Genomic DNA, 27282 nt, shown 5'->3' on the forward strand with positions numbered 1-27282 from the left:
GTTTATAAAAACTTTGAAAATTCCCCAAAATTTCATGGATAAGTGAAATGTTCTGAAACTTAATGGGCTAACAGTGGTAAATGTGTTGTACCATTGTAGCAAGTTTTACCCCTGAAGTTTCCACATTTGCACAATTACTATAACAAAAAAGTAATGAAATTTTGTTACTCTCGTTATAGTAACAAAATTTTCACTAACGATGCTTTAGAAATATTTTGGAAACTAATTTTGTAAGGAGTTTGAAACATTTTTTTCATTGGCTGCACAGCCCTACTAGCTTTACTCATCTTGATTTCAGAAGGACTTGCTTTTAAGTAAAGTTCTGAAGACTTGATTAAAAATGTGTCTTTCATGAGTTTTGTGTTGCTATAGATATAATTGTATGTCCAGCTATCCTTTGGTCCTTCAGAAGGTGTCCATTTAATATTTCTGATTGCCACATCCATCCATGCAATACTGCCTTTTCTTGAGGAAGTCCTAATTCCCTTACTAGATATCTATTTACATATGGAGGTACTGTACTGGCCTTTTAAATATTTGTGATGACAATACTGTTTTCTTTCTTACTGTTCCTGTGAACTGAAAACACAAAGCTTTTCTTACTGCATAGTATGTTTGCATTCATATTTGAAATTCTGTCTTTTATAAAATTGTTTCTCTTCTCTCTTTTTCTTATTTGTTCCTTTTTTGCACTGGCAGAACATCTTGGATTAGAATTAAAGGGTATGGAATAAACCATTCATTTCTTAATCAGACGCCATTAAGCCCCTACTCACAATCCTTCACATTACATATATTCTGCTTTCAATGGGATGGCTATCTTGTTTCATAAATTGCATAATGCGGACAGCAATGCCTTACATTTACATTATTTGTAATATTTAGATTAGTTGTAAAATATGCATATCCCTTACCCAAGATCTTCATTTGCAGCACTTTTCTACTATTCTTGATTACCTTATCAAGCTAGCTTATGTGATATCAGGCCAGTGGTTTTCAGTCTGGGGTCCCTGGATGTTTTAGGCCTACAACTCCCAGAAATCCCAGCCAGTTCACCAGCTGTTAGAATTTCTGGGAGTTGAAGGCCAAATACATCTGGGGATCCCAGATTGAGAACCACTGTATTAGATTTACGACTTGTAACTTCAGTCCTGTGTTTTGTCTGGAAATTGAAAAGATGAGGACGTAAGTTTGGAATGTCACCACCAAAGTCAAAGTTGACAAACACTCCAATAAAGAACAGGCTGCTATTAAAGAAAATTCAAAATTGTAGCAACTTTTTAATGGCTCTGAAAACATGGTAGCTAAACTCACATCTATCTTGCTTTCTGAATTCCAGCATGTTGATAACACTTGAAATACAGTGACTCTATTCCACAAAAGTCTAGGTTTTGTAGTTTCATGAGCCATTTTTTTCTCACAGAGCTGTATTGCTTCTGACCAAATTATCAAACCCTAGGACTCTATAGGTTGCAACTGTGGCAGTTAAAGTAGAATCATAGTGCTATAATTATGTAATGTGAAAATCACTTCTGTTTTACCATGTTTATCACATTTAATTTAATGTATGTTTGGAAGACATTTGTTTAAAAATATATAGGTCTAGATTAGATGAAACGTATAGCATAATATTATTGAGGTGTCACACATCAAAGTTTACATTGGGATATATCAAGTTAACCCAGGGAAAGGCTAACTTGGTACTTTTGAACAGAAGGGGAAAGGAGCAGTTCTCCCTTTTCTGCAATCCCATTAGAAATCTTTCAGAGCTGTAAGGGGAAGAACTTCAGAAGGAAGGAAAAGTAAATAAAGTCCTTACCAGGCCCTGCCTTATTTGAGCTGACTAATCCAACCATTCCTCTGTTCTCCAGCCTTCAACATCAGAAACGTAATACTGTACTGCAATGTTACCTCATTTAAGCTATACCAATTTCAGTTCTTCAATTTAACAAACAATAAAATCTTTACATAGACATAACCAAAGCCTAATGATACATCTTAGATACCTCTTTCTGGATAAAAACCTAGAGTATGCTCCTTTCCTCCTATGCTCTTTTGCTCTTGCTTCAAGGTGAGGTTTGTGAGACTTTAAAAAACACATGCACACATACGTTGCTTTATATGGCCAAGTTCCAGTACACTTTTAACATATGATAAATATACACCAGCATAGTTATTCTGGACCCCACAGTTTTCCAGCCAATTGCCTCAGGTGTGCAGAAGACCATGAGCTTTTCTTCTGTTGCCACAAATGTGTGTGCGCTCTTGTGGGACTATTGATGGAACTTGTGGCAGCACTTACAAAACTTCTAAGGAAGTATAATCACTGGAGAAGTTATTTTTATGCTAGTCTAGTGCGGCTGCTACAGCATTCTGACCTATGTAAGAGCTCAAGGGGCTATAGGAATCATCAATGTTGCTGGTAGCTGTCCCTGATCTTATTTAGACATGCATAAATGCTTAAGAGGCAGCGAAATTATGAAGATTTCTAAATCTTAAAGAAAGTGGGGCTTGATAAGGATGAAAGCCAAACCATGTCTGTCCATCATTAAGCAAACACCCCGGAATTTTCTTGAGATCACTTTTAAGACTTCAGCAGACATGTAGATAGGGCAGATAGGGGTTGTTGTATGTTTTCTGGGCTGTATGGCCATGTTCCAGAAGTATTCCAGAGGTACCTCACAACCTCTGAGGATGCCTGCCATAGATGTGGGCGAAATGTCAGGAGAGAATACTTCTGGAACATGGCCATACAGCCCGGAAAACATACAACAACCCTGTGATCCCGGCCATGAAAGCCTTTGACAACACATTGGGCAGATAGTAATTCCAAGAATGGGTGTGTCAGCCCCCGCCTGTTAATTCTAGGGGAAATGAGAGTGATGGAAAGTACTTAGACCTGATTGATTACCGAAGGCACCCAGAGATTTCCTCCTTTCCATCTTGCAGCTGGTCTGAATTCCTGCAGAGTATCTTTGCATGCTCCTTCCTTCTCCTGGTAGGGCAATGCTGGTTTGGAAATTAAACTGGCAAGACATTAGTGGAGCACAAGTGTTGAGAAGCACCCAATGTGTAAGGAAAGCTCAACTTATTCATGTCTGGAAGGCTGACAGTAAAAAGTCAAACGTGGTCAGGGCATGATTATAATAAAACTATTAATAATCTTTCACCCTCATTTAGAAGAAAGGAAGGAAGATATTTTTGAGGATAGCATACAAGACTACTGGGTCTGAATGGAACCAGCCTAATCCTTATGGAGTGTTTGTTTCTGTTACAATTTCCCCCTAAATTATGAAATCTTTAGTCATGATGACTCCAAATTAACCTATGAGAGTTGATTGTTGTCAATTCCTTCCCATCAGTTTCATTTTTGTGTGTGATGGGAACAAAGGCTTCCTTTCCACATTTAATTTTTGTTTTTCCTGTTCAATGTAATGATGAACTCCCACTCCATATCTTGAGTTGACTACACTACTGGAACTGAAGGAGAGCTGTATATTTGATTCAGGCCACAGGCCACTTTCTTGGGAACAGGTCCTGTGTAAATCACTAGGACTTTCTTCTGAATATACTTGTCTAGGACTGGACTGATTTTCTATGAATGAAAACTATACTGTGTAAAGAGGCCTTGAGTTGGCAAACCAATGCTGCCAACCAAGTTATCATTTGGAATTGAAGATTTTGTTTCATCCCTTCTCAGCTCAAAAGGAAAAGAAAAAAGAAAAAAAATATTTCCAGGTTCACTGTTATGCAACATCTCTTGCCAATTCGTCTCTTCACCATTGCACATTGCATGCCATTTCCTATCCCATGGATAACATTAATTCACATATATTGCATTGCTCTTTATATGTTATCATAGAATGATATTTTGTTTGTTGTTCACTTTATACATGTATGTATGTATATGTGTATATTCATTCATTTGTTATATATCAAATGAAAAGGTTACCAAACTGCTATCTAGCTTTCTTATAACCTAACTGAATTTCAAAATATTTTTAATAGTCCTTTGTTTTTTCCCTGACATTATTCAAATCCATGTAAATGTATACTTTATAAATTGTTTCAATGTTAACTGATACATTTCATTTTATTAAATACTTTGGTCTCCAATTCTCATCAGTTCTCTTAAAATATCATCAGTAAAGAGTAATGAATAAATAAATAACTATCCAGCCATGAACCTTTTGTTTTCATGAATAGTTTAAAGAATATATTCACCAATCTGAAAGTTATTCTTTGGTACATTCATAGAGAATTCTGTCAAATCTGTCACTTTTGCATAGAACAGTGGTTCTCAACCTGTGGGTCCCCAGATGTTTTGGGCTTCAACTCCCAGAAATCATAACAGCTGGTTCACTGGCTTGGATTTTTGGGAGATGTAGGCCAAAACACCTGGGGACCCACAGGTTGAGAACCACTGGGATAAAACTAAACTTATATATAGCAGTCTAAGACAACATTTAACAATCATGAACAAGATTTCTTGCTATTTATTGGAACTTTAGTATCCCTAGCTGTGGAAAATAGATTATCAGACATTTAAAAATTATGTTCTATAACTTGATAGTATACAATATGCTCTTTGGTGTTTTAAATCAAGCTTTTTTGTGAGGATAAAGATTTTGCTTATAGATACTGGCAATTGGAATGCAGTGGATGAAGGATGTTATGTATGAATGATTGGATGAATAAATGTTCAGTATCACCCAGATTCCATTAACTCATTTTTCCCCCATTCATTTATTTCTGATGGAAGTCATGGGACTTTTTTTTTTACACTTGATTTATCTTTAAGTGTCCAGGAGATTGTTCAGAAAGACACTTCATTTTGAGAGATGCAAAATGGGAGCAATCTTTCATAGAGCAAGCAGTAATCTGTCCATATTTCTGATCTTTGATTTCACATAATACTGCTGTAGAGTTTTAAGCATACAAATGCTCCTGTTACTCTAAATCGGAGTAAGGTACATAGGTTCATATATGTCTTTTATATGGCAATAATTAATGAGACTATAGGTGTTGACAGGGGCTATGTGGTTTGAACAGTTGGTGAAGTGACAGCAAGTAGGTGGTAGAAGGAGCCACGGTGGCGCAATGGTAAACCCTTGTGCCGCCTGGACTGCTGACTTGAAGGTTGAGTTGCTGACCTGAAGGTTGCCAGTTCGAATCTGCGAGATGGGATGAACTAGCTTTCAGCTCTAGCTTTCGGGGACATGAGAGAAGCCTTCCCAGCAGGATGGTAACACATTTGGGCATCCCCTGGGTAACATCTCTGTAGACGGTCAATTCTCTCACACCAGAAGCGATTTGCAGTACCCTGTTTTCCCCAAAATAAGATCTACCCTGAAAATAAAATCTATCATGATTTTTCAGCATTTCTGAGGATACTTGAAATAGAAGCCCTATTTCAAAAATAAGCCCTAGATACAGTCAGAGCTCTAAATAGTTTAGGACATTTTGGAATATTGGCAATCTACCTGTATGCCCTTTAGGACCTAGGGTGCATGGTAGCTTTATTTCACCATCTGTCAGATAGGGGCCGTGGTGGCGCAGTTGCCTAGAGGTTGGCGGTTTGAATCCGCGAGATGGGGTGAGCTCCCATCTGTCAGCCATAGCTTCCCATGCGGAGACATGAGAGCAGCCTCCCAGCAGGATGATAACACACCTGGACGTCCCCTGGGCAACGTCCTTTCTCTCACACCAGAAGCAACTTACAGTATGTTCGCTTCTGACACAATAAAAAAAATACCAGATGCTGATAGTGACAGCTGGTAGAAATCTCTTGCAGTTTGAGTCTTCCTTCCTGAAAGCCAGGACCTGACCTGTGCATCACCCATGTTTAGTTAGATGGGCTCATGAATTACTCTATTAGGTGAAAGAGGAAAATGCAGATTTTTCTATAAATCCTTGCATGTGTTCCACGTATCGCCATAGAAAACATTTAGAAGGCATAACATTCTGGATATATGTCATTGCTGGTCTCTAAATAATGCTGAAAGATGACATCTCATATTGTTTTTTTCTAATTGACATGAGGAAGGAAATACACCAGAAGTTTTCCAAATACAGTATATTCCTATATGTGTCTACTTAGCTGTAAATTCAGTGACCCAAATATGTAAAGCTTCTAGAACTTTAGAAGGAGAAAGCCTATTTGGTGGCTACTCCCAGGCTATGCAATTCCTTTCCACAGGAATCTAAGTAATTGTGAGGAATCTTTTTAATGGTGTGTACAATGTAGATTCATCTTTAATATTTTGGTTTTTAAATAATTGTATGATTTCTGAAATCAATGGCTTTTTATATGATATCTTGTTTAATTGTTTGAACTTTGTTAGCATTAGGTCATCAGTGTTAAGTTGTTTTAGTCTTGTTGTAAGCTGCCTTAGCTCCAAAATAATAAAATATGTGACAAAGTAAAATGCCAGGTGGCATACAATATAATTAAAGTTACATTGTTGGCCAAATAAAGTTAAATTGAATGCTGTCACATGTCAGACCTCTGCATTAGGAAAGATAATGTCTAATATTTCTCCTTTTTTCTAATTGTACCACTCATTTTCAGCATTACTAGTAGCCATCCATGGCTCAAACACAAAAGGTAATGCTTATCGTTTATCCTCAAGGCCATAGAGAGTGTGACAATAACATAACAAGTTACCATTTTATTCCTGGGATTTGAGGTCACTGAAGTGGCTTCCCATACAGTTCTTCAGGACAGTCCATTGTAATCTCCATCTTCTTTCTTCAGATTAGAATATCTTGCACCCTTGCCCTTTCACCAACAATGCAGTAGCAAGATCTTGTTGGTACACTCTCTGTGAGTTCTTCTGCTCTCCTTGACGTCTGCATGATCTCTCACATGACCCCCTCTCTCTCTGTTGCTCTGCTGTATTTTTCAGAGGATAGATCAGCAAAACTGTTATTTTGGGTGCCATTTGATGATAGTCCCTTTCCAGGTACTCTGGGGGCCCATCCACCCAGGGTCCCAAACGTGGGCGCTCTCCTTTGGGCCCTCCAAACGACGCCTCTGGTAAAAGCAAATTAATTTGGGAAAACCCTGCTTTGTCTCAAATTAATTAGGCACTGGATCAGACCTGGGTGTAATCCAGTATGGACTTTGTGTGGAACCCCCTCCCCCTTGGAAGTCCTGGGACTTCCGAGGAGACAGTCTGCACAGCCCTTTCACATTTTCCAGGCTGAATCACCCGGAAAACCAAAAGGGCTGTACCCCCCCAACCCCCCCTCTAAAACTCTTAAAATTAAAAATAACATCCGGCCGCCATTACCGTGTTGGCGGAGTTCTCCTGGCATGTAGAAATGACATGCCAGGAGGAGGGGGGTGAGGAGGAAAATCACTCCTCACCACTCCTTTCTCCTGGTGTGTCATTTCTACACGCTGGGAGAGCTCTGCCAGCACAATAATGGCGGCTGGGTAAATTATTTTTAATTTTTAAGGCTTTTCTGTGTGGTTTTCTTTGGTGTCTGGGTGCCCTGACAGAAGATCCAGCAGGACCTCTAGACACACCTCCCCCATGAAAGCGAGTTTTGTGGGGAGGTGTGTGGACTTTAACCCGTGCCCAGTCGGATTTCTTAAACTCGATTAGGCGTGGGTTAAAGGCCTGTCTGGAACTGGCTTGAGTGTCACAGTTCTGCCACTTAAAAGACAGTTAGTATAGGTGCATAGAAGTTAGGCCTCACCAAGTGATGCTGTACAGGTTGCACATCCCCTATCTGAAATGCTTGGGAATTGTTTCATATTTTGGATTTCTTTTCAGATTTGGTGATATTTGTATACATACAAGGGCTATCCAGAAAGTAGATTACGTTTTGGAATTAAAAATGAACAAAGTATAGAAGAAAACATTTACCATATGCAGTTGAAAGCCAGACCCAAATACCACTTCTCAACATAGTCCCCATTGAATTCTAGGCAGTTATCATAGCTATAAAAGAGTTTGGAAAGTCCTTCCCCACCAAACTTTGCCGCTTGGCTTGCGTCCTCAAGCAGGCAGGCGTCCCTTCCCACAGCTGCGCATGTGCATGCGCTCAACTTTCCCCCACGCTCGTCTTGGATCGCTCTTCTAAGGTTTTGCAAGAAGCACACCTTTCCTGTCCCAAAAAAGGTCGCCATAACCTTCCTTGCAAGCATTTGCAAAACAGAAGAGCGATCTAGGACGAGTGTGGGGGAAAGTTGAGCCAAGCGGCAAAGTTTGGTGGGGAAGGACTTTCCAAACTCTTTTATCGCTATGATAACTGCCTAGATTTCAATGGGGACTATGTTGAGAAGTGGTATTTGGGTCTGGCTTTCAACTGCATATGTTAAATGTTTTCTCCTATACTTTGTTCATTTTTAATTCCAAAACGTAATCTACTTTCTGAATAGCCCTCATATAATTAGACACCTTGGATAGCCACGACTCCTGCCATTTCACATGTCCTTGCATCTGTCTTCAGCCTTGTGTCTCATTCATTCACTACTTGTGTTATGCATGATATGCAAAACCAAGGATTTATAAAATGGTGGGAATTCAAGAGTATTGGCTAACAGGCAGGGCCGGCCGGACATATTTTTTTACATAAAGCGGGAAGGGGAAATTGCGCCCCCCCGCCTCCTGCGCCCCGCCGGCGGGCCCCGCCTCCCGCGCCCTGGCCCCGCCTCTCACGCAGCGTGAGAGGCGGGGCCAGGGCGTGGGGGGCGGGGCCAGGGTTGGCCCCGCCTCCCGCGCAGGTCGCCCTGGCCCCGCCTCTCACGCAGCGTGGGAGGCGGGGCCAGGGCGCCTGACGGCGCCCCCCCGGGCCTGCGCCCGAGGCGGCAGCCTCATGTGGCCTCCGTGTTGGGCCGGCCCTGCTAACAGGACTCCATGTCTCCTGCCATTTCACAAATCCTCATGTCTCTGTAGATGCTGCCTCAAAGGTGGGAGTGAAAGGCTGCTGGAAAAATGTTTCAGGTTCTGGAGTATTTCAGAGTTTGAATGAAGGATGCTCAACCTGTACTGCTATGCATAAATTACACAGAGTTGTGGGATATGAAAGAAAGAGATGTGTGGAACTATTAGAAAACACGGAGAGAGGTTACTGACAAGGAAAAGAGTCTGGCTTTTGTTTTAAATGTACAGCGGTAAAATGAATATTTGGAGAAAAAAGCTATAGCTAATGTAAAGTTTATCTTCAGAAAATAGTGTATTAGATCCCAATTCCTAATGTGAAGGATAATAATTGCACATTCATTATTTGCAGTTCTGATTTGAGATGGATTTTTAACTGGTCATTCTTTTTATCTTATTTGCAGAAGCTGAGGAGCTGTATCAGAAGAGAGTTCTAACCATAACCGGGATTTGTGTTGCATTGCTTGTGGTGGGGATAGTGTGTGTGGTAGCATATTGTAAAACCAAGTGAGTGACTTTTATTAATACTAAACAGTCCCGTATATGCATTGAAAGTCTCTTACCATACTTACGGTTCCAGTGTTTATTGCTTTTAGTATATAGTGGTTTCCATGACCTATGGGGGAAAACACACACAAGGACAACAAGTGAAAACAAACGCACAAAAATGCTAAGAAGCACACAACTGCAAGGATATAATGTAACATGAAATTTACTAGGAGGATATAAATAATAAAATAAATATTGTAAATGGAAAAATATATGCAATAATATATTATACACACACTATTAAAGATTGCAAAATGATAAACATTCATGTTTAAAATAAAAATAAAAATAAAATTAAATCATAACAGCAACATTCAGTATAATAAATCATCAACAAAACAGATCATTAAGAAATGAAGTTGGTGAAAGAAATTAGAGCAACAAGTAATTGCCAAAAATTGTAATTGCAAGAAGTAATGTAATGGCGAGATATGAACCAGGAAAGTCAAATGCTCAATCTTATTTCATTAAGAGTCCCACTAATTCTACTTTACTTCCAAGGGAATTCAGGGAAACTTATGGGACATTTGCCTTTCCCAAATATGAAGAGATGGGGGAAGATGGAAGAAGGAAGAGGGTCTGTTGGTTTGAGGAGCACTCACTTCTCACCTCTCCCAAGCACTTCCAGGGTGCTTTCAGATAGTATTGCCTGCATCACTCAGGCAATCCACATGAGTCTACACAGTCCAAAGCAGCTAATCTGGATTTTATATGGCAGTGTAGAAGAGACCTCAGTTTTCCCTTAACATACATGTTCCCACATATCAACAGAACAAACTTCCCCTCTTGTGTTAATCATACCAATGTGAAGTCTACACTAAGAAATAGGAGGTGTTAATCTGAGTATGGATTTTAAATCATTTTAATTTTTAAAAATGTTGAAGTAATAGCTTGTAGTATTGTACAAATATTTCTATATGTTCTTCTTTTTTTAAAAAAAACGAGAGCTATATGCTGAAAAGTGTTTCACCATGAATTAATATTACTGCTATTAGATAAATATTGAAATTCTTCCTTTAAAAGTAGATAAAAAAAGAACAATTTAATATGAATTATTTGATTCATTAAATGAACATGTTTGTAAAAAGGGACTAACCAGAATGATTAGTAGCGAAGGTGTGCTAAAGTAGAGATCTAATGCAAGGGGGCATACGAGCCATTATTTGCCCATTCCCACTACTATGAACTTTAGTGGTAAACTAAACAGCTAAAAGTCTTTGCAAAGTTGTAGGAAATGCTTGCTTTAAAGGGTTTAAAAATTGCTTCTGTAAGGGCCCTTCCACACAGCCTTATATCCCAGAATATCAAGGCAGAAAATCCCACATTATCAGAGTGTGGACTCAGATAATCCAGTTTAAAGCAGATATTGTGGGATTTTCTGCCTTGATATTCTGGGATACAGGGCTGTGCGGAAGGGCCCCAAAGATTGGGAATCAGGGAAGGCCAGGGAATCTTCTTTTAAAACAAGCACTTCCAATTTCTTTTAAGGGCCTTTTCTGGTCTTTGGTCTGAATTTATGTGATTTCTTGCTAAATCTTGGTGACAGAACAGGGGGAACTGCAGCAGATGGCTGGTGCTGGGATGGAGAAACAAAATTATCCATTTAATCTGCCTGAGTCTGAGTCTGAGGCTCCTTCTGCACTGCCATATAAAATCCATATTACCTGTTTTGAACTGGATTATATGGCAGTGTAGACTCATATAATCCAGTTCAAATAATGATGTGAATTATCTGCTTTGATAATATGGATTATATGGCAGTGTAGAAGTGACCTAAGTCTCTATCCCAAAACTATCATCCTGTCTTTCAAAACAAGGAGAAGAGCAGATGTAAAATGATCCTCACACGTTAGTACAGTTCTAATGTTCTGTCTGTGCAACTCAGGCCCATTCAAAACTGCCATATAGTCCAGATTATCAAAGCAGATAATCCACATTATCTGATTTGAACTAGATTATATGAGACTACACTGCCATATAATCCAGTTCAAAGCTGACAATTTGGATTTATATGGTAGCGCAGATGGCAAGCCTATTTTATCCAAACTCAGAGTCCACATGAAGACAAGAAAACAAACGGCAAAGATAAAGCCCAAATGCAAAGAAGACAGGCAGTTTCCCAGTCGTAGTTGCCCAATACAATGGGATACACACCTTCTTGAGAAAACAACACAACAAAAGGGCCTACATCAGTAAAATAATGTCCTTATTCCTGTCTGAATCCCATTGCTGAAAGAATGCAAGTAATATTTACTAATTTGCTTATTATTTAGAAAACAGAGAAATCAAATGCATAATCATATGCGGCAAAATATGTGTCCAGCCCATCAGAACAGGAATCTTGCAAATGGTCCTAGCCATCCTCGGCTGGACCCTGAGGAAATTCAGATGGCTGATGTAAGTAACTTTTCTTTCTTCATCATGTGGGGTCTTTTGAAAAATTGCAGTGAGCTAATAAGGCAAGAATAAAGGATAGGAGAAGGGCAATGAGCTTCCTTCCATTTCCTCCGGCCCCTCGCCTCTCTTCATTCTTTTTCCTCCTCTTCCTCTCTTTCCCTTTCAGTTTCCGTTCTTCATTTTTCCTCTGTTGTATTGTAAGACAATTTATCTCAAAAAGGAGTTCTGGCACAGGAGGCAATAAGACAGAAAATCTAGTATCGTGAGAGTACAAAAGCAAAGTTTATTTTCACCTATGAAAAGGCGGGACAGCCGTACACACACCGAAGGGTCTGTACTTGCAAATGGCTGCCGTGAAGCATGGCATAATAAACAAAGAATATATATCTTGGCTTATCTAAACTTAACCAATTACTGAGGGTCCTTTTAACCTCCACACATCTTTGGCACAAGTGGTGTCTGTTACCTCAATTGTTGATCTCAAGCTAGCATTTGACCTTGGAACTTTCTAGAGAAAGGTACCAGCTCAAAGAGAAAGGGAGGGGCACAGGTCCTTTGTTACTTTGGCTCATACAAAGAGCTTATTGTCTATATAAAAGCTAATATGATATAAGCAGAGGCAAAGCTATATATGCAAAAGTCTACTAATTTCTGGCCCATGGTCCCTTCAGTATCTTTCTTGGTTTTGCTCATGCAGTGGTTTATGGGTGGACTCCAGTTCCACAGGGCTGGATAGAGGGACCTAGAGCCCTTCCATACAGCCATAAAATCCAGAATATCAAGGCAGAAAATCCCACAATTATCTGCTTTGAACTGGGTTATCTGAGTCCACATTGCCATATATCCCAGTTCAAAGTAGATAATGTGGGATTTTATTCAGCAGTGTGGAAGGGGCCTTAGATGCATTAGTTGCAAGTCAGTGGATGAGTATCCTGCAAGTAGAAGGCTGCTGTGTGAGAGTAAGCAACATATGCAGATGTTGGCCACAAACATCACCATCTGTGCCCAGCCTTCTTCCTGTTTGAAAACTACATGATTTCCAGTGCTAAAGTAACTGCCCCAGAAAAGCAGTTAGTAACCCTCCATAAATATCCATCTAATCTGATGTTGGGAATCACTATCCTGTTTAATTTTTTACCATTATGACTTTCATTCATTTACTTCTTCCTTGTACCATTCTCTGGTGGAAATAAAATGGAATTTTGGCCCCGTCAGAATTGAGACTGGTACTATGTTTGCTTTGGAAGCATTTCTAGTGTCATCCCAAGATGATTGCATTTGGTCGGGGCAAATTCCTTGCATCTTCATGTGATGAAAGTAAGAAGGTTTCCTGGGCACTGGGATTTGCCCTTCCCATAACTGTAGGTCTTCAGTTCAGCGATACTATTATGCCATACCTTCTGATTTGGCAGAGGCAGTCCCAATTAATCCTTCCACTTTTTCAGCAGCTTTTTTTCTTCTTTTACTTTCCTTCTATGTTTTCAGCTTACTTCAGTTCCTGTGAACTGAGTTCAAAATGCTAAATTAGTTTTCACTCCGTTAATTCGGAGGAGGGAGAAAGGGGTGAGTGGAATCTTGCTATTTCCCAATAGGCTTAGACAAGAGCAAACTGCCACAGCGTCACCAATCTTGTCATAAATAACATTTGCTATCTTGACCACACTCTGAGGATGCTTGGACACATGTCTTCAGGTTTTCATCTGTGAAATGTTGAAGTGCAAGCCATGCATTCCACTTAATAGTGCCTACAAGCAGGGAATGTCATTCAGATGACTATGGTAGGCCTCACCTGTCTTTGCCACCTTGCCACACCAAAGACTCAGTCTAGAATGCTAGTTCCCAACCTTTGGTCCTCCAGTTGTTTGGATTTCAACTCTCAGAAATACCAGCCAGTTTACCAGCTGTTAGTCTAAAATATACTCAGAAGTCTAACTCCGCCTTGTCAGTGGAATGAATACTTTTTCAGCTAAAAACAATGCCTGTAGTTAAATTTCTTATGCAAGGAGGGGGCAGTGTTATTGTAGCATGACTTTGCTGGAGGAGAAAGCAGTGATAAAGGGAATAAAAACCTCGTAATGCATATAGAGGAGAAAGAAGTGATAATCCTCTATCTGTCCCTTCTCCAAGTCTTGCATTCTTTCCTCTAATGATACTTTCCTCTAGTGATACCTGAGAACACACTTAGGATCTTTAGGTGCCTAGCTGAAAGACATCCCATTTTTAAAAAGTCTCTCTTTTACAGTAGTTATTTTTACTTTTAAGGCTTTCAATTTGATTCGATAGCTATTTATAGTTTTTATTTTCTTAAATATATTTTATTTTACTTTATATTTTTGCTTAACGTTGTAAACTGTTTTGAGAGTCTTGGTCTCAGGCAAAACATTTAAACACATTAGCAGGTCTTAGGACACTTCCAGACAGGGCCCAAAATGCGGGCCCTGTCGGACTTTTACTTAAGGCGTCCAAACAACACCTCAGGTAAAAGAGAATTAATTCAGGACAAAGCAAGAAAACCTTGCTTTGTCCTGAATTAATTAGATACCCCATTAGACCCGGGACTTCCTGAAAGTATGCCCAAGGATCAGTCCCCACACCCATCTCACACCTTTTGGGCTCCTGGAGGCCACAGATGTAAGATGGTACCTCCCCCCCCCCCCCCAAGTCTTAAATTTACAAAAAGCCTTACTGGGTCACCATGAGGCTGGCATTTAAAAATGACACGCCAAGGGGTGGTGGTGGTGGTGGAGAAATTGCTCCTGCCTCCTCCCACCTCCTGGTGCATCATTTTTATGTGCTAGGAAGGCTACCGGAGCAGCCTCATGGTGACCCGATAAGGTTTTTAAAAATGTTAAGGCTTTTGGGTTGTTTTTTTTTTTTTTTTTTTTGGAGTGGCCCCATTTTAGCACATTAGTTTCTGCACCAGGATGGGAGCACATATTGACCTCTGGAAGTTGATTGGACTCCAACTCACATCACCCCTGACTATTTGCCATTGTGCTTGTGCATCATGGGTCTCAGTCAAGCAACATATGAAGACCGCCACTTTCATTTCATTTTGGAATTTCTGGTGGTTGGAAAAGAAGTCTGTTCCTTTCTCATCTTTTGACAAGCCTTGAGAGATATTTCGCTTGTCTCAACCCTAACTATGCAGATTTATTTGAGTATTGACCCTTCTGATGATGTATATGGACATAAACTTTTTGGTTTTTTATATTCTGTAGTTTGCTTCTGGGCTTGTGAGGCCCAATGTGTTAGTGTCTGACCACAATTTAGTATGATAAGGCTACAATTATTAAAAAGCAATCATAAGCAGCATTATTGAACAGTGTAATGAATTTGAAGTTCTGAAACGGAAGAACAAAAGTCAAGCATATTTATTTAGAACAATCTGAGTTGCTTGACCCAATTCTTCTCCCTCTAAAAATGGAAACAGTCTGACCTATAAATAAGGCCATGTTATGATCTTCAAATGGATTTCAAATTGCTTATTGTTCCTTCCTCAGTATATGTCTAAAAATGTTCCTGCTACTGAGCATGTCATTCGAAGAGAAACAGAAACCACCTTTTCAGGGAGCCATTCCTGCTCACCATCACATCCCTGCTCAACAGGGACTCCAACCTCAAGCCAAAGGTACTCGTTCTTCATTCCCTCTGTCTCTTTGTCTTTGCAGAGTTGCAGCCAGTGCCCACCTGTCTCGAAATGCCCATAACCTTTTTAATACATTGCATTCTGGACAATCATGTGTAGCATGGGAATTAATATAGCCTTATTATCATGGCCAAATAACTTTCTGGTCTCGTGGGTCTTGTGGTGGGAAACTTCCCTGGGAGAGAAGGAATGCCCATCACCAAGGACCTATGAAATCTGGGGGAATTCTTGAATGCTTTACAGGTTCCTATAGCAGCCCTATTGAGATGTTTTACTTACTATGGAATAGTTATCTGAAGTGAGGCATCAATGTAGTTGCTCTGAAGTGTCCTTTTTTGTACTGGGATATTTTTGTATTTCTCTGCAAAGCATAAAGTGCTAACACATATAAGTTGGATAAAAATTAAACACTTTAGTAAGTCTTAGGTTCGGCCACCTACTGATTTCTGGGCTGTCAGTGATATGTTCCCAGGTAGACTATGGTCACATGAAACTGCAGATACAACCAAGTATAATCAAATAATCTGAGCTCCGGTGCAGCATATCATAAATTCACCTGGAGGACCTAGAACAGTGGTTCTCAACCTGTGGGTCCCCAGGTGTTTTGACCTACAACTCCCAGAAATCAGCTGTTTACCAGCTGTTAGGATTTCTGGGAGTTGAAGGCCAAAACTTTTGAGAGACCCACAGGTTGAGAACCACTGCCTTAGCGAATCATCTCTAAAAATTTGTTAGGATCTCCAGGAGATTCTATGGTAACTTCCAGAGGAGGCATATCATAGAACCACCTGGATGACTAGCAAATTCCTGTAGGAACCATTTTTCTCTGGAAGCAGGTAAGTGAAACCACAGACCCACAAATTTCAATGCCATTTTGCAAAACCCATTTTCTGGGCTCTATCTGGCAAACTGACTCTATATCTGGGGTTTGCAATTCTGGAAGGCTAGACAGACACATTAGCCCTCCAGGGAAATTTTTCTCTCCTGGCACCTGCTCCCAGGGGAAAAACAACAACATTTTTTGCCCCCAAATGCCTCTGAAACCCAAAACATTTTCACCATGTTTCAGAAAAAGGCATCTCCTATGATTTGAAAAATACGGCATCTCCTGGGATTGGACATACAAGATGTGCCATGCCCCCTAGTGGATATTTTAGAACATTTCAGAGCAAAACAGTTGTGTTTGTGTGGTTTTTTAGTAGTCGGGGTTTCATAGAGGCCTCTAGGAATGGTCGAAATGCAAGCCACACTACCGAAAGTTTAATTTTAATTAATTAATTTATTTAGAGCCACAAAGGCACTTGGAGCGGCTTGCAAAATATTAATTTACCCTTAGATTTACAGTCCACATAAGATAAAAAGGTAAAGGTTTCCCCTGGCGTTAAGTCCAGTCATGTCTGACTCTGGGGGTTGGTGCTCATCTCCATTTCTAAGCCAAAGAGCCGGCGTTGTCCATAGACACCTCCAAGGTTATGTGGCCATTGGCATGACTGCATGGAGCGCTGTTACCTTCCCGCCAGAGCAGTACCTATTGATCTACTCACATTGGCATGTTTTCGAACTGCTAGGTTGGCAGAAGCTGGAGCTAACAGCGGGTGCTCACTCCGCTCCTGGGATTTGAACCTGCGACCTTTCGGTCCACATAAGATAAATAAAATGTAATATGTAAGATGACACACAATGCAGCTGTGTCTGGCTTGCTGCCACCCTCTCTCCCACTCAGTGGCCACTGGAATGGCAGTCATAGGACGTGGGAGAGCACCTCAACAGCTGGTGTATGAGATGAATCTGTGTCTGTCTGGCTGTCTCCCTGCCACTCAATAACCAGCAGAATGGTCATTGGACAAAACATAGTTTTGATCCCTGAGGAGCCATGCGGTTTACAGAAATGATCCTTTGAGTTGCATGGGGCCCATGGGCCACACTTTGGCTAGCCCTGCTCTCTATACAATAAGACGGTGCAGTGAGATCTGTTCCAGATTTGGCCAATACATGTTTATTTCTCCTTTTGATCTACAGACATGAAAGCCACACTTGGAGCTTGGAACGAACAGAGAGTATGACTTCAGATTGCCAATCTGGGATTATGTTATCTTCAGTGGGCACCAGCAAGTGCAACAGTCCTGCCTGTGTGGAAGCACGGGCTCGGCGAGAAGCAGCTTACTCTCTCGAAGAGCAAAGGAAGTCAACGATGCAATACAGAGACTCTGTGGATTCCCTTCGAGACTCGCCGCATAGTGAGAGGTCTCGTTTTCTGTCATTATGGTTTTGGGTCTTCACTGAGGTTTCAACATAAAGAGTACTCTGCAGACCTAAAAGCCTGAGGAAAAATCTCTCTTGTGGCCATATACAAAACCCATTGTCTAGTAGTGACTGATAGAAAGAGAGATAACAAGTAGGGGAAGAAAGAAAAAAGATGGTTAGATGGCTGTTCAAGCAGTATTAGTGTACAAAGTAGTAGGTTTTTACCATGAGGTACAGACATAACATATCTCTGTACGGTTATCCTTTTAGAATGACAGTTAAATAATTTTTTGAAAACACTTAGAAAACTCCTAATTTTCTTTCTTCTTAGCAGGAACATCTTGCCTTGTTTCCACCATATTGTTTTAATAGTTTGATAAAGACTTTATCTTCTGTTTATATTACCTTCATTTCCATCTATGAAATACCTTTGATGCCACCAAGGGATGCTTTGGGTAGAACAGGCAAAACAAAAAAATTTCTAACCCCCTTCGCCCTGTCAACCCTACACTTTCACTTTGATGCTGTTCCAGAGACACTTTCAATGCCTTGTATCAGATTTTCAGAGGGTTTAAGGGGCTTTCTTTTTGACATAAGAAAACTGATCACATTTTCACCTGTAGAAGCAGGGTATGGGTCAAAACCAATAGCTCTTGCTATTTTTACAAATCTGTGTTGCTCCCTGGCACGTCATCACAAAAATAGCTTCATCATGTAAGCATAGATAATACATTTCTGGTTGGTATTGAAAATCTAGCCCCACCCAGAATACAAAGCTTGTCTCAGGCCCAGTCTACACTGCCATCTAATGCAGTTTCATAATGCAATCTAACTGCATTGAACTGATTTATATGGAAGTGTAGACGCATATAATGCAATTCAAAGCAGTTAAACTGCATTATAAAATTGCATTATATGGCAGTGTAGATGGGGCCTCAGTGTTGAAAAGGAAAAGCAGGAGTTCAATCGCCCGTGCATGGCTTGGTGATATTTGAATTGAAAGGTCCCTGTTGGGATAAACATTCTTATTCAGCCTTTTGAATATTTTAAATAAATTGTTCAACTTTCAGAGTTTTCTAGAACAGGAAGTCCCCAAATTGATTCTCTTGCTTTTTTCTTAAGTTGAATTTGTTTGTAAGCCTGAACAGGTACATTTTAAAATTATAACTCCAGCCACACACACACACACACACACTTTGGATAGCATAGAGAAGGGCTAACACCCCTGTGTGTTTGTTTTACTGTCTATGCCCCTGTTCAGAAGATTTCCCCTCACTTTCTGTCCCTGTGAGAATAGGATTCTGAAAATTTTGGCTCGTCATGGAAACAAGGACTGGTGATAAAGCTTCAGTTGAGACACCTTTTCCCCATGATAACTCTTTGAGGAGTGAATTTCCCTTCCAAAGGGTAGATTATTTTCACTTTCTGGTATCTCATCCCCGTTCTTAACTGTGGGTCATTTGTAAGTTGGATGTTTGTAACTCAGAGACTGCCTGTAATTAGGTTCTAGGGCAGTGATGGCCAACCTATGACACGCGTGTCAGCACTGACACGCCTAGCCATTTTTGCTGACACGCTGCCGCATGCAGATTGATTGGATGACTAATGTCTTTTGTGGCCAAATTTGGTGTGATTTGGTCCAGTGGTTTTGTTGTTTACTCCATGGGAATTATGCACAGTACATTTTTATGTGTGTGTGTGTGTGTGTGTATGTATATATAATCATTCTATTATTCTATTATTATTGTAGTATATTATCATATTATTACTATTATATTATTCATTATTCATGACTACATTGAAACTACAATAACGAGAAATCAGCGTGGAAACTGCAAGAGGTACCACAGATTGTTGTACATGGAAATAATTGTAGTAAATAGTTTTTGATTTATTAAATACCGTTATATATTACAATTATATATTTTTGTTATTTAAACTATATATATTGCGAAATTATGGTTCTTTTCTCGAAGTGACACACCACCCAAGTCATGCTAGGTTTTTTGGTGAATTTTGACACACCAAGTGCAAAAGCTTGCCCATCATTGTTCTAGGGATATCAGTTTCTGTATGTGTCTGAGAATGAAAGGATCACAACTATTTTGTGACAGATGTTGGATTCCCCCTTTGAAAGAAGAGTTACAGAAATGTCTCACGTTCAGGCTTTTTTGATTATCAGGTGTTATGGATTACATAGGTACCAAACTCCAATTTTGAATATAGAAATCCCTCTTTTTATTCACTATCCAAAAACGTACCTGCTTCATCCTATAAACAGCTTCTTTCCAAAATCTTGCCACAACTCAGTTCCCACTGGGAAAATCCACATCTAGCTTTGAGAAACTTGGCTTTTTTTACAGAAGAAATTTCCTGCCCTGCTGATAGATTTTGGGTTCTACAATGACCTGTCAACATGCCTTTCTTTTATCTCACAGTGAACACAATATGCAGACTAGCTGTGAAAAATACTTCTGTAAATCCAGAAGTCAAGCAGGGCTGGGTAGGGAAAGTACTATCGGAAATATCCCAAGTGCCCTCTGGGGCTCTGGGAGCATTTTCATAACTGTTGGACCTCTGCGGTTTTTCAGAAAGATCAGAAACATCACTTCCTGCTTCTTCTTTGTTTTTTTTTTGTTTGTTTTTTTGGAGGGCACTTCTAGACAACACCAAATTGCACACTTTAATTAGGGGCAAAAAAAAAAAAAACCCGGGATCTACAAGCAAGTCTGCTCACAGACTTGTTGGTCCCGGGACATCTGACTCTGTAGTCCACACTTCCTGTTTGTTCTGGGGTTTTGCCGCCCTCAAAATGACCGCCACAAGGACATCTGGCAGAACCGACCAATCAGGAGCCTCCGGTGGCCTAGGGGATAAATGCCTCGTGACTTGAAGGTTGGGTTGCTGACCTGAAGGCTGCCAGGTTCGAATCCCACCCGGGGAGAGTGCGGATGAGCTCCCTCTATCAGCTCCAGCTCCATGCAGGGACATGAGAGAAGCCTCCCACAAGGATGGTAAAAACATCAAAACATCCGGGCGTCTTCTGGGCAATGTCCTTGCAGACGGCCAATTCTCTCACTCCAGAAGCAACTCCGGTTGCTCCTGACATGGAAAAAAAAAAGGAGCAGACATGTGAAACCCGGGAAGAAAGCAAGATTAAAAATCCTATGCTTTCCGAGTGCAGGGACAGACAGGCATAGGAAGGTGTAGATTTCCAGATATTCCCGCACCTGGAAATCTCACATTTTTTGCTATTTGCAGCGATTGCTTCTGTGTTTACAGGGTACGGCATCTGGCCACCCTCCTGTTTGCTGCAGAAGCTGCTAAGAAAAAGGTACTGTCTGGACAGGCCTGGAAAAGGCTAAAAGTGTGATAGATGTACCCTATACTCCACAGAGGACATTTTATGGTTTTTTCCCCTAAAAAATCTTTGATGGGGGGCACAAAACTAGCTTTGAAGAGTTGCAGGTGACTCTCAGGCTACACTTAGAATCATAGAATAATAGAGTTGGAAGAGGCCATATGGACCATGTAGTTCAACCCCCAATTTAAAGGTGTGCACCAAAACGGCTAAATGATTCGTGAAAAAGTTTAAACTTGACACCAATGTCTTTGGTTTCCTCTTCTAGGTACGTGTCTGCCTTGACCACCCCAGCACGCCTGTCGCCTGTTGACTTTCACTACTCAGCCTCTGCCCACATGCCCACCTTTGAGATCACCTCCCCCAACTCTGCTCATGCCGTCTCCCTGCCACCCGCAGCATCCATTAGCTTCCAGGTGGAGGAGCAGCAGCCATTGCTCCGAAGGTACCAGGTCCCGTTTCAAGATATACAGAGATACGACGGTTACTACCAAAGAAGGAGTTACCTGAATGAGAGCACGGGGAGCTTGCCCTCCAGTCCCTTTCGCATCACAGAAGATGATGAGTATGAAACCACGCATGAGTACATCACTGCGCTAGAACAGCCAAAGAGAACAGGCAACAACAGCAGGAGGTGGAGGAAGTCCAAACTGAATGGGCACCTGTCGCACAGGGGCAAAATGCTTAGAGATTCCTTTTCAGTGAGCAGCGCCTCATACAGCGAGTCTGATGAGGAGCTGGTGGCTGAGAGCACCCCCTTCTTAAGTATGCGGAACGCTGAGGCGATGGACCCAGATTCGCCCCCTCTGTACCGACTGGCTGACAGCAGGACTTACTATTCCTTTGACAGATGCAGCACACAGGGAGACCGCGGGCTCACACGGACCAGGTCCAACCAAGATTCAGCACCACCTTAGATGCCACCTTCCTCATGCCCACTCCCACGAGCACCCCAGGACTGAGGAGGGGGGGGGGGACAATAACAGAAGAGACAAATTTTTATTTTATATAAAAAAATGGGAAAAAACTATAACAAAGAAATGTTTTATTTTCATTTTAGCAATGATGTCTTATAATAGCTAATGGCAAAGACCTTTTTATAAGGAATCTATTTATATGTAACATCTTGATTTACAGCTTCTGAGAAAAGAAGAAATCAACAAAAAATAAAAAAAATAAAAAAGAGATGGGCCAATTTTTGACTACTTACAAATCATTGAGAAATATCGTGGTGCCTTTTGCTGTATGCTAATGCCAGAATCCACACAGAAGATTATGTTGAAGCATTCTTGAGATCATTGGCTTTAAGTTCAGGACAACCTGTTACAGAATATTTTCATGGGCACTTTTCCATTTGAGCAACTCTCTTTTCAATTGCTTGATATCTGGATGTTGGTAATCTAGTCCTTTTAAAGTATTGATGCCCACTGCCCACACCTTTAATCTCTCTCTCTTCCCCTCCCTCCCCTTCAAACACATACACAAGACACATGTCTTAATATTTCCGATAGTACTTTCCCTTTGCAGGAAAAAAGCAAATATGTACTGGTAAGTAAAATTTAAATCATTAAAAAAATAAGTAGAAAGAGTTTCATTTTAAAAGTGCACAGTAGTAACAGTCCTTACAAATTATATCTTGTCCTGAACAGTTTGTGAATGTGGGGGTAACAAATGAAAGAAATCAAATGTTTCGGATGAATAAATTACTTTATATTTGTTCCAATATTGCTGTTGCTTTATCACTGCTTCAGCATTGGGTTTGCACTAGCTGTTCATGAGTCTCTCTGAGCAACCACGGCACACTTTTGGAACAATAAATAAACGTTTAAATAAAATTGCAACCCAGCAGCTGATACTGACATGCTCATAAAGCAACTGGATTGCTGGTTCGAATCCAACGCGGGGAGAGTGTGAATGAGCTCCCTCTGTCAGCTCCAGTTCTATGTGGGGACATGAGAGAAGCCTCTCACAAGGATGATAAAACATCAAAAACATCTGGGCATTCCCTGAGCAATGTCCTTGCAGACAGCCAATTCTCTCACACCAGAAGTGACTTGCGGTTTCTCAAGTCATTCTTGATATGAAAAAAAATAAAGCAACTTGAACCCCACAGTGGAAGGTTCAGGACATAAAAGGTGCTGCAGATGAGGTGTGGACATTGCTTGTATTTTCAAGCCCAGGTGAAGTAAGGGTCTTCGTAGTGCATCATCAGTGAACCCCCCTCCTCCTCCTCTCTTACATCACTGATAGATTTGCCACCAGCACGCTAGCTCCAGCCTCAGCACTCCTCCCATGGAAAGCAACATCAAAGGGAAATACCTTTGTGCGCTGCATTGTGTAAAGATGGTTGTTACTGTAATGTTCTAGCGTGTCATAATGACTTTTTGTTTACTTTTTTAAAAAAACCAATAAGCCACAAGGTCACAAGTTCTGAGGCAGCCTTCTGTGTCGAGGTGTCAAGATCATTCCCATTGAAAGAGGGAGAGTGCTTCTTTCCTTTGAGTTCCTTGTGGGGCCCTCCTTGGCCTGCCTCATTCTTTCCCTCTTTTGACTTCTGCATGTCCTTTGCATTTCAGATAACTGTAGATTGGATGCATGGAGAAGCTGTGACTGAGAAGATAAAATACAAATGCCAGTGTATTTCATTTAACTTTTAGCAATAAAGTACTTTAAACCCTTTGTTCCTCACCCACAACAGGGTCCAATAGAAACGCTGCTAATTTGTCATAAAGATGATTGTAAAAATTTGCTCTGGATTGTCTGAATGTCAGAACTCTTGACTGTTTAACACTTGAACTTTTTTAATATTATAAATAAAAATAAGAAATAACTACCTTGATTCTAAAATCAATTTCATGAAGTAGCCTCAGGGGAGGCAAGCAGTTGGAAATAGGAGCACAAATAGTACACAGCCCGGCAACTCGCCCTTCAGTAACACGATTATGGCACCACTTTCAATGAAGTCTCTTGCAGCTGTTGCCACTAAACCAGACAGTTTTTCTTGTTCAGTGACTTTGCACCTTACTTAGGCGTTCCCTCGTTGTCAAAGTATGAAAGCTTTCCAAGTATAGTGTCTTGGCTGTGGATACATAGGTAACTGTGGAGTCCTACTGCCTCATCACACTAGAGCATGGATGGATCCACTTTAAATCCGTTTTCTGCCTCGTGCAGAATTCTGGGGTATGTAGTTTGGTGAGGCTCAGGACCTGTTTGGCTGAGCTGTTTAAAGTGGATCCAAACTCTAGTGTGATGAGGTCCCTATTCTTGATCTGCATGTTCTTCCACACTGAGGGCATCGGTTTCCAGGTGGAAAGTGGTCCCGGTCAGGGTTGGCCTTTCTCTTGGCACATTTCTCCCTTTTGCCATCCATTCGTACCTCTTCAAATTCCACAGCACTGCTGGTCACAGCTGGCCTCCAGTTAGAGCACTCAAGGGTCAGGGCTTCCCAGGTTTCGCTGTCTCTGCCACAGTGACTTCACACCAAGAAGGAAACCACTCAACAGTCTTTATTTCAGCAGTCACAGGCCCCTTCAACACTGCCATTTAACCATTTAAAATCCAGATTATCTCTTTTGAACTGGATTATATGTTAGTAGAGACACATATAATCCAGTCCAAAACACATAATGTGGATTGTCTGCTTTGATAATTTGAATTATATGGTAGTATAGAAGGGACCTAACAGACAGGAATAAACTGTGATATAACTCTCAGAAGCCAGTTCATACATGGGTTTTGGCAGGATATTTATAGTATCAGACTTCCTTCATCAGCATACAAGTCTCCTAATTGGTTATATGTAAAACAATTATTTTCAAACTTAACATAAAAATGATACATCCGTTAGTCAACATTACACATACCTATGTTCCTACACAGTGTAATACCAAAATTTACATCTACTTGTAATACCAGGGGGTATCAATATTTCCATGTAAATGAGGATAGTTAATCAAAGTTTACTTCAAAAGGGTCTATACCAGTGGTTCTCAACCTGGGGCCCCCAGATGTTTTGGCCTTCAACTCCCAGAAATCCTAACAATTGGTAAACTGGATGGGATTTCTGGGAGTTGTAGGCCAAAAACATCTGGGACTCCAGGTTGATAACCACTGGTCTATACTGTTCAAGTCCTATTGCTGAAAGTGCTATTTTCCTGTGCATTTAAAGGCATGTATGGAGCCAACTACTGCCTTGGAGATGGAAACTGTTTGGGAATCTTTGGCAGCTCTTTTGTATCTAATGTGAAATAGTTAAAGAATGTCTATTTCTGCAGTAACTTTAAAAGTACTAATACTGGTGTGACTGAGGTCAAGCCTTCATCAACTGCACAGAAGAAGAGAGTAATTCTGTAAATTCCTCCTACAGCTATCATCTGGCTTTTCTGGAATACCCTAATGTTGCATTTCCCCAAGATAATCCTGGGGGACCAGAAAGAGAAGCATATTTTGAAGCAACAACACAATGGGGAGGTGGATGGTAGACAAATGCGACAGTGTGAGATTATATACGTATCAGTAAGCAGGTGCCAAAATGAACAGACTTAGCCCAGTGAAACTTTGATTGATTGGATTGTGTAACATTACTAATATCTCAGAGTAGGAGCAATCTGTGTAATATTATACAGTTTGTCCTCTATATTTGTGGATTTAGCTTTTGTGAACTTAATAATTCATGGAATTGATTAATATGTTATTGCTAGGAATCTCCAGGGTAACCGAATGCTTCGTTTCTGCTGGATATTTACCATACTGTCATACTGGGGGACCTGGATATTTTTAGATACAACTCTACTCTAGGAATCTCTAAGTCCTCCAGTATGGTTTTGTGGTCAGCGTTGTACAAAAATTGATCATGGAGTCCCCCTGGAGGAACTAGAGAGGTGTTCTCTCGGGTTAAAAAAATGTGGCTTTTAAAAATTCATAGCTTTCCTATTTTTGCAGAGGTCTTACAACCCCAGGAGCGGCGTGAGCGGCCGCTGTTAGCTGCAGCTCCTGCCAACCTAGCAGTTCGAAAACATGCCAATGTGAGTAGATCAATAGGTACCGCTCTGGCGGGAAGGTAACTGCGCTCCATACAGTCATGCCGGCCACATGACCATGGAGATGTCTATGGACAATGCCGGCTCTTCGGCTTAGAAATGGAGATGAGCACCAACCCCCAGAGTCGGTCACAACTGGACTTAACATCAGGGGAAACCTTTACCTTTACCTACATCCCTAATCCTCCACATGCCTATGGTATACCACAACCGGCACTTTGAATTGTGAAGGGGAACAACTTGGTCATCTGTGAAACTACTGAAGCAAAGGAGTCACAATTGTTACATAAATTGTGGTAACCAGGGCTACTGACCAGCAGTCTATCAAAGTTTCTGAACATTTTTCAGAGGATGTTTTCATGACACCTTACAGCAGGCTAAAAGGACTTTAAGCCATTCAGCACAATAGTCAGATCAGATATCTACAAAGACGAGCATAGCTGACCTCTGACGACTGCCAAAAGTTGGGCATTTAGATTTATGTTTGAATTGACTACATCCAAACTGTCAAGCAAAGGCTTTTTTACTGCACCCCTGATCTGTTTTAGAACATTTCTCTATTCAGTTTGTTCATCCCCATCCAGTCCATCACCACTATCACGAGGGGAAAGAAATTCGCATCCGATACGCATTGAATTCTACATTCTGAATTGTCAGCTGTAACTTTTTTCAAAACTAAATTAAATCTGAGGAAAGAGATGAGGTTGGTTTATCAAGCTCAAATTCCAACACAATCTCAAAAGGATTTTCCAATTCTTGATTCTGTTGTTAGTATTGCATGGACTGCTTAAAAGATATATAAATGTGTCATAGAGCATATCAAGCCTGAGCAATCCCTAGAAGCCAAGATGATTAAACTGAGACTGACGTATTTGGGACATATCATGAGAAAACATGACTCGGTAGGAAAGACAAAAAGGCTTTGTGAGGTAGAAGGCGGTAGGAAAAAAGGAAGACCACATTCCAAATAGATAGACACAATCAAGGAAGCCATGGTTATGAGTCTGCAAGTCCTGAACAGGGCTTTGACTTGGAGGTCTCTCATTCATGATATCAACTTGGTAGCAGTTAACAACAATAATTGCAAATCTAGTTTGAATAGCCTCCATTTCAACTTGATCGTCCATGCTATGTTCTTTGTAGGCCCCT

General features: G+C 40.7%; 1 protein-coding gene across 4 annotated transcripts in view; it reads left to right on the forward strand.

Moving 5' to 3' along the window:
* The window catches only part of nrg2 (neuregulin 2), a 224051-nt gene extending 200124 nt beyond the window's left edge, over positions 1–23927 (forward strand). For 2 of the 4 annotated variants that reach the window (XM_016993081.2, XM_062977890.1), the window contains exons 6-11: positions 700–723; positions 9299–9401; positions 11717–11840; positions 15344–15471; positions 17509–17733; positions 21363–23927. In XM_016993081.2, the coding sequence (XP_016848570.2) occupies positions 700–723; positions 9299–9401; positions 11717–11840; positions 15344–15471; positions 17509–17733; positions 21363–22011 (1253 nt within the window). In that variant the 3' untranslated portion in view covers positions 22012–23927. The remainder of the gene's footprint in view (positions 1–699; positions 724–9298; positions 9402–11716; positions 11841–15343; positions 15472–17508; positions 17734–21362) is intronic. The other 2 variants (XM_062977888.1, XM_062977889.1) reach the window with 1 other exon arrangement.
* The last annotated feature ends 3355 nt before the right edge of the window (positions 23928–27282 follow it).

The sequence above is a fragment of the Anolis carolinensis genome, chromosome 4 (assembly GCF_035594765.1).
Source record: "Anolis carolinensis isolate JA03-04 chromosome 4, rAnoCar3.1.pri, whole genome shotgun sequence".
Taxonomy (NCBI): Eukaryota; Metazoa; Chordata; class Lepidosauria; order Squamata; family Dactyloidae; genus Anolis; species Anolis carolinensis.